General features: G+C 36.1%; 1 protein-coding gene across 1 annotated transcript in view; it reads right to left on the bottom strand.

Moving 5' to 3' along the window:
* Window positions 1–1,185: 1,185 nt before the first annotated feature.
* MPP5 (membrane palmitoylated protein 5) overlaps window positions 1,186–8,637 on the bottom strand; it is a 103,154-nt gene continuing 95,702 nt past the window's right edge. Inside the window, 1 exon segment of the mRNA XM_036844044.1 lies at window positions 1,186–4,211. Coding sequence (XP_036699939.1) covers window positions 4,035–4,211 — 177 coding nt within the window. The 3' untranslated portion in view covers window positions 1,186–4,034.

The raw sequence follows: 8,637 nt of genomic DNA, 5'->3' as shown, positions 1-8,637 counted from the left end.
CAGAATTTTTACATCCTTAACTTCTATCCTTTTTGCCTCCCCTATGTTAAAAACTTCTTTGGGTAAAGGTAAAGACATAAGGCCTGTCCTGGAGGAGCTGGTTTTTAGGAAATCCTGTTGCTGCTCACAATAAAATCTCAGATTAAATGTAAATTCAGTAGTGATTGATTGATTGGAAAACCAACAAACAACTGAGTTCATAAGAAGTCTTGAAAATAATAAATAGGTAACAACTGCTTAATCCTCCCAACAACACTCCTCTAGTGAGTTTGTTATAAATACCATCATCATCTCCATTTTGCAGGTGGAAGGCAGGCCAAATGTATCTTGATTTCAGAGCCTTGGTTCTTAAGTAAGTAAGTGATATGTACGGCTCTGTAGGAGGCAAAAATTAGCTGGAAAGTAGATGCAGAGAGCCAGGTTTCGTGGGTTTTCATTTAGATAAATTTATGATCACCTTAAGGAACTAAGCCAGAGAGGTACCCTAGATTTTTTCCTGTGGCACCATAAACCTCTGGTACTTACTGCCTTTGGCTACCCTCCCTACAAAAGTGCAGAAGATTTTATAGTTTAGCATATTGTTAAAAAGAAAGAGACAAAAGAGTGGACAGAAAATTTGTTGCGTGGGGTTGGGGTGATCTGAGCTGTATGGGAAGGGAGTAGATCAGGAATAGGAATAGAAAGCTGGACCGGGGTAGCAGGTGTGTGTATGTGTAACAAACACTTTTTGGTACATGATTTGGCCTCCTTTGCGAGATACAGAGTAGGTATTATAGAAAAAGGGGAGGGATGAAGAATGGAGAATGAAAATATGTTATATATTTGTCAACAACTCATCCTATCCTTGGTGTTCTCAAATCGGTGGTTGCATATAGTGGAATTCGCCTGAGTATTACATACCTTCTTCCCCAGAAAACTAGTTCTAGAGTACACAGCTTTAAGTTGTCTATCTTTAATACAGTTTAAACAAACAATTAAGGAAACAGAATCTCCATTTGTGCCAGTAGGGGGCACTCCCCCACTGTGAAGAATAAATTAAAATGTATTTGTGTTTCACCCAGAGGTTCCAATGGACTTGATTCTGGCAAAACTTGAAGACAAGGGTGGGTCATTTTAGATGTGTTGAAACCTTGAATGGCAGAGGATATAAACACAGCAAGAGAAAGTATTCAGTGACTTTTTAAATTTGAAATATAATTTTACTTTTTATTTTTACATTACAATGTGCAGTGTTACATCTCAAAACAACAGAGTGCAGATACAGGCAGGGTAAGAGTACAAACGAGGATTAACAATAGATGTCAGAAAGGTTACCTTTATTAAGGCTAAATCCCTGGTTTAAATTTTCCACACACATTCACAGAATTACATTCAAATTATTCCTTAGGCCATGAGAAAAGGAAAAAAAAAATCCAGACATTAGATTTTCATAGAAAGCAAATCTGGATTAACCTAAACACTATTCTCCTTTCTGTTTGTTCTGACTTAAGGAAATTTAGTAAAGGAAGATTATTTCCTTATTTGAACTAATGTGCATTTCATTAGCGATTGGTATCATTCCTATAAGTGGTTAAGACCTCCCCCAACACTGGGGTCTCCAATCAGAACCACAGAGGGACAGGAAATGGAATTGGCCAGAGCGGTGTAGAGCACAACTAGGTGGAGAGCAAGTCTTTTTTCTATTTTCTTTCAAGGAAGTCAGCAACAACTCAGTTTTCACTTTGTAGGGACTATGTTGAATATCAGCACATCCATATCACCAGGATTGAGGAAAGTTGGGATATAAACATTTCTATCCCTCTACCACTGCTGATGAGGAAGGAGAAAATTATATAGGACTTAACTGATCCCCAAAATACCTCATCAGCTTAGATTTTTAAGAAGTATACTACGGCATAGCATGTGCCTCGGTAGGGGACTTGGACTTGCTTGTTAAAGCCATGCCTGAGTCTGCATAGCACATGGCCCTAGTGTTGGCCCTGTGGTCTACAGGTAACTCAGGGACTAGCACAGCAGCCACTTACTGACACCACCTGAAATCTCATTCTAACTTGACTCAAACTGCAAACATTTTAGATCTTAGGGTTGAAAATAGTTGTCAGTTATGATAAGCAGCTCACAAAACTCCACTGTCTACCACAGACTACCTTTCATTCCTAAAGAGAAAGTAAATTGGAAAACTGAAAAGATTAAGTACTTACAGTGCCTTGTTTTCAGTGCTGAAAATCACTGTGACCTTTGCATTTTCCTGCCATAAACTGGAGTGTTTCAGACCTGAAGAGACAGTATGTATGGCATTCCTTCCCTCAACCTAGGAATGTTACTTTCTTCCTAAGGAACATTATCTTGAAAGTATTTCCACACAAGATATATTCCACAGCCAACTTTGAGGCCATGTGAATTTCAACAGAAAAAGGCAGCATATAAACTGTCTACAATTTGTTCAAATAATATTATGCAAAGGAGAAAAACTCAAGTATGTACATGACACTGAGACAAACTACTCATTAAAAACAGTTGCTTATGTTAAATTAAGTGACAATTCAGTATTATTCCAGTGTTTAGCTTTGGGAACAGGAATTGTTGTAGCTAAAGTCACCATATAAATAAAATCAAGACATTCACATTTGAGGTTGTTCGTCACACATCACACCATCCCTTAAGCCTTGAAAATACTGCAAATTAACTTCCATGCCAATTACAGAAGTTGAATTTTAAAGCTACAAGCTATAGAGACAGTATGAAAGTTTCATTAGCTTAAATGTTTTATGATTTAGCTTGTTGCATTCTGATCATAAGAGGCAGACCTTATCAGGATAAAAACCTATTTCTATATGCTTAACATTTTCCCTGCAATGTTCTTTTCCTAGAATGTTCAAATGACTTTCAGGTCATCCTTTCCTTCTGATCTCAAAGTCAATTGTCATATCATTTCCCTCATATAATTTTATTCCAATGCTGAACAAGTGTAATCAATGACCATTTGTCAATCTATTAAATATTAGTATACAGTACAGCAACTATATTGATCACAGAATTCCAGTTTATTACCTACATATATAGCACAGTCATCAAATTATACTGTGCTCATATATAAAAATGAAAAAACTGTCAAATGTGCTATGTCCTTTTATGCATGTAAAAAACTATTTGCATCATGAGGAAGAAACTTAACAGTCAACACAGTTTATATGAATATCTGCCATTCATAAAAATGTAACTTATACATTCTATTGTACTATGCAGATCAGGAAAAGGAAGTAAAAGTTACCCAATCAGTTGCAACGATTAAAGAAAAAAATTCAGAAAATCATTATACCTTTAAAAAGATCAGCATATGTTGTATATGTTTTAGATCAGAGTCTAAACAGGTGTGACCTTTGCATAAACCTTTCACGTGTGCAGTGAAGTCTGATCCACAAGTTTGAGCTAAAAAATTGGTGCTTCTAACAGAATGTTTTTAAGAATTAAAAGACATACAAATGAATTCAAGCCTAACAGAGTAGCTCCAGACCAAAGTGGCACCATTTTTTTAAAAGTAGTTCTGATGACTAACCAAATACTGTTGTCTTGCCCAGTGCACAGAAGCACAGTTTCCCTTCACCCACAAATTCCCATGCAGTCATTTAAGTTAACTGTTAAATAACATCAATATTTATTACTATGTGAGACATGGACCACTGTGTATACACACAAAAGTTTTTCATGGAAATATGACTAGGCAGAAAAGATTTGGTTAGGTGAAAACAGAATTAAAAGGTTTTTATGTGGATAAAATGGAACTGCTCTGTTGAAAACTTCCATTTAAAATCCCCAAATGAGGCAAGAACCTCTAAAGCCATGTACAGAGAATAAAGAATGCTGTTAATGAATTGCCTAAGGGGATTTTCTTCTCACTAGTTCAAGATCTAAGAACAGGTCTACAATTTATACTGCCTGCCACCTTCTCAGAGACTTGCTCAAGTATCAGGGCTATCTTCCTATTGGCAGTTTGCCAGATCAAGTCCAATCATGCCACAGAATGGATGTTTCCTTCACCTCAGCCAAGTGGATGGCACCCACTGAGGTTCAGTATCAAGTTTGTTAATCAACCTAAGCAATTCCTGATAGGCTTTATCAAGATCCGAGTTCACAATTGCTGTGTCAAAGTAGTGGCCATTGTTCTGCTCCATCTCTCTAGTCTTCTCAATGATTTCTCTCAACTCTTCAGGCTGCAAAGAGAAGATAAAAATTATGAGGTAATCCATTCCTTACCAAAATATACAATGAGTCAGAGATGGCTGAAGAACAAGAAATGGCCTTAACGCTGCTTTCCTTCTGTCTCTCAAAATACTCAGCCTCCAGTGTTCAACCCAACCCTGTCATGACCACAGGGATTTCCTTTGCTCCGGCATCTTCAGCACTCACACTGCGAACCATTTGCAACTCAATATAACCTATTTATACTGCTATTTAGGTTTTTATATATTTCTACCTTATCCACAAGACTAGAGGCCTCAAGAGCACAGACTGTTGCTTTGAATTCCCTACAGACGTTCGTTTTCAAACATTTTAGGGCACCATAACCTCTTCCTAAAAATAACATCTTCTGTAACAGAGTGAACCTTTCTGGCAGGACCTTAAGTGCCACCTGCTCTTGGCTCTTATGAAGAACCCCTGCCCTCTATATCTGTTGCAGAGTTAAAAAGAGTAAACATCATGAGCAAAGGATCAACAGAATGGGTATCTTTTTCTATGAAAACACTGCTGGGAAATACAAGATTTTAATAATCTAATATATTTTTTGGGGGAAATAGCTTTTAAAATTGCTTCTCTACTTTCAATACACAAAGGAGGTCTTCCAGATGCAAAAACAAGTATCCTAAGAAGAGTTTGGGAAGCCATATAGGGCAGGCTACTTTAAAATAATGCGTAAAGGAAACAGCTGTTTCACAGATAAGCAGATGGCAAGGTTATATGCAAAACTTATCGAGACCCTTCTGATAATCAGGCACATGTGTCCAAGAAAGTGAAACTGCCCCCAAATCACCCCTGTCAATGAAGAGAACTAATTAAATGTCCGTATGTCTCAGACATAAAGGCCATACATCAATACTATATTGGACCCACAATACCAAACAATTTGTATCGTTCAACTGGTTGAACTTTTTTAACAGAAGGAAAACATATTAAAAATATGACAGCTCTGGCTTGTCCTGAGTCAGTTTCTTGTGTGGCCCTCTAATTTTCTTTCTGGAATGTTGTGCATCTGGCTCTGGTACACAGAATCCTTTGTTTCCCAGCAGGGACTCTACTACACCACTGTAACTTAACATACTGTGACATTCTGGTTAAAACTTATGTCTACTCAAAGCTCAAGATTATTGAAAGAACATTCTAGAACTCAAAGTAGAATCTAAACCTTGTGTTACTAGATTTGAAATACAAATGTTAAGCCCCACATCTTACATAGATTCACATGAATATCTAATCCACCTAGTTTTTCTGTATCAAATTTAAGTATTCATCTTTTGCCAAAATGACTTATTTACTTGGTAGTTTATGTTTTAATTTTTCAAATTACAATTCATGACGAAATTGAAACAAAATGTTTTTGCTCATATATCTTTGGCCTGAAAAAATTATCTATAGGCAAAACTGACCATAACAGTTCATACTATTAGTTTACCACTCTCAAGCCCCCATTACAGCAGCGAAGATTCACAATACAATGAAATAACTGATTATTTAAATTTTGCATTTGGTGAGGAACACCATCACTTTCTTAGTTAGCACTATCTCATAGAGTTAAAATTGAGAATTTGTTTTTACTCAACACTTCTATTGTGTGATAAAACACTATTAAATACCAAAGGATATAAAACATAAAAGGCAATCATGTACACCACCCTTTACCCAACAGCTGCAAAATATACATTCCTACTGGTGTGCAGGAACATGTACCAAGATAGAACAGATACTGGGTCATAAAATAAGACTCAACAAGATTTGAAAGACTGACATCTTACAGAGTATGTTCTCTTACCACAATGGAATTGTAAATCAATAAAATATTTTATAAATCTCCAATAGATGGAAATTAGATATTTCTAAATAACCCATGGGTTAAAGAAAATGACAGAGGAAACTAGAAAATATTTCTAACAAAATGGTAATGAAAAATATAACCTTAATTTGTAGGATGCAACTAAAGTACTTAGAAGGAAATTTATAACTTTACATTAGAAAAGAAGAAAGGTTTAAAAATCATCTAAATTTTCTTCAGACACTAGAGCAAGTGCAAATTAAAGCCAAAGTGAGTATAAGGAAAGAATAAAAATAAGTCAATTAAATGGAAAATAGTCAAACAATAAAGAAAATTAAGAAAAAAGTCTCCCAACTTATTTCTTTTTCTAAAGTGTTTTGGTTATTCTTTAAAATTGCCATACAAATTTTAAAATAATCTTTTCAATTTCCAGAGAAAAGCCACTGGGATTTATTTTGCCCAGATGACAGGTTTCTTGAGATATAATTCATTTACAATTCACCCATTTAATGGTGAACTGGAAGCAATTCAATGGGGGATTCATACAATTTACCCACTTAAAATGTACAATTCAATAGTTTTTAGTATAGTCACAGAGGAGTTGTGCAATCAACACCACAATCAATTTCAAAACATTTTCATCACCCTCCATTCCCCCTCGCCCCCCTCCCTCCAAAACCCCACAGTCATTAGCAGCCACTCCCCATTTTCTCCCAACCCCCAGCCCTAGGAAACCACTAATCTACTTCAGGTCTCTATAGATTTGCTTATTCTGGACATTCCAAATAATGGAATCATACAAAATATGGTCTTTTGTGACTGGGTTCTTTTACTTATGTTTTCAAGGTTCATCCATGTTGTACCATGTATCAGTACTTCATTCCTTTTAATGACCATTTTTCGAGAAAAGATAAAGCTACAGTAATCAAGACAATGTGATTTAGCATAAATACAGAATAGAGTCCAGAAATAATCCCTCCCCGCTACGTATTTGGTCAAGTCATTTTTGACAAAGATGCCAATGTAATTCAATGGGAAAAAAGGACAGCCTTTTTCAAGAAATGATACTAAAGCAATTGGATAGCCATGTGTGATTAAAAAAAACCAAACCCTTACCTCACACTAAAATAAAGATTAATTTGAGATAGATTATAGACCTTAAAGGGAAAACTAATATAAGAAAGCTTTTAGAAGAAAATACAGAATAAATCTTTATAATCTTGGAGTAGGCAAATTTTTTCAGACAATACACAAAAATCATTAACCATAAGAAAAATGAAAAAAATTATGCAGTTGACCCTTGAACAACACAGGTTTGAACTGTGTATACAGAGATGTTTTTCAGTAAATACAGTTCTGCATGATCCGTGGTTGGTTGAATCTGAAGACATGAAACTGTGGATACGGAAGGCCAAGTATGGGACTTAAGCATCCTCCATTTTGGTATCGCAGCAGGTCCTGGAACCAATCTCCCATGGATACCAAGGGACAGAGGTACTTGATTAAAAACAATTCTGATCTTCAAAAAAAATGTTTTTAAATTACAAAGACTTTGAAAAAATATTTATATCCAGAATATATAAAGAATTTTTACAACTCAACAAGAAAACAACTCAATTAAAAAAAATAAAACTTGAGACATTTCACAAAAGAATTTGTCCAAATGACTACATGAAAAGATGCTATCATTAGTCATCAGGAAAATGCAAATGAAAACCACAATGGCAACACTTCACACCTATTAGAATGACTAAAAAGTTGTTACAAAACAACAACAGCAAAAGTTGGTAAGGATGTAGAGCAAATGGAACCAAAGTGAGAGTGTAAAAAGGAAAACTGTTTATAAAATAGTTTTGAACTTTTTATACACTTAAAACATACACTTATCATTTGATCCAGCAATTCAAGAAAAATGAAAACATACGTCCACCAAAAAACTATGAACGTTTAGAGCTGCTTTAGTCACTAGCTCAAAATTGGAAACAACCCTAATGGTTTTTAACTGGTGAATGGACAAATTGTGATATATTTAGATCACGGTACACAACTCAGCAATAAGATATGAACTACTGTTAGATGCAACATAGATGAATCTTAAAAACATTATGCTTATCAAAAGCTAGATATAGGACTTCCTTGGTGGCACAGTGGTTAAGAATCCGCCTGCCAATGCAGGGGACACGGGTTCGAGCCCTGGTCCGGGAAGATCCCACATGCCACAGAGCAACTAAGCCCATGCGCCACAACTGCTGAGCCTGCGCTCTAGAGCCCGCGAGCCACAGCTACTGAGCCCACGTGCCACAGCTGCTGAAGCCCTCGCGCCTAGAGCCCGTGCTCCGCAACAAGAGAAGCCACCGCAACGAGAAGCCCACACACCTCAACAAAGAGTGGCCCCCACTCACTGCAACTAGAGAAAGCCCGTGTGCAGCAACGAAGACCCAACACAGCCAAAAATAAATAATAAATAAATAAATTTATTTTTTTAAAAAGCTAGATACAAACTTAAACTTACTTATAAACTTAAACTTATAAATGGTTTCCATTTATATGAACTTCCAGAACAGACAAATCTATAGTGACAGAAAGTAGGTAAGTGGTTACCTAGGAAAGAG

This window comes from Balaenoptera musculus, chromosome 2, assembly GCF_009873245.2.
Source record: "Balaenoptera musculus isolate JJ_BM4_2016_0621 chromosome 2, mBalMus1.pri.v3, whole genome shotgun sequence".
Lineage (NCBI taxonomy): Eukaryota > Metazoa > Chordata > Mammalia > Artiodactyla > Balaenopteridae > Balaenoptera > Balaenoptera musculus.
This window is presented reverse-complemented; position numbering and strand designations above follow the sequence as displayed.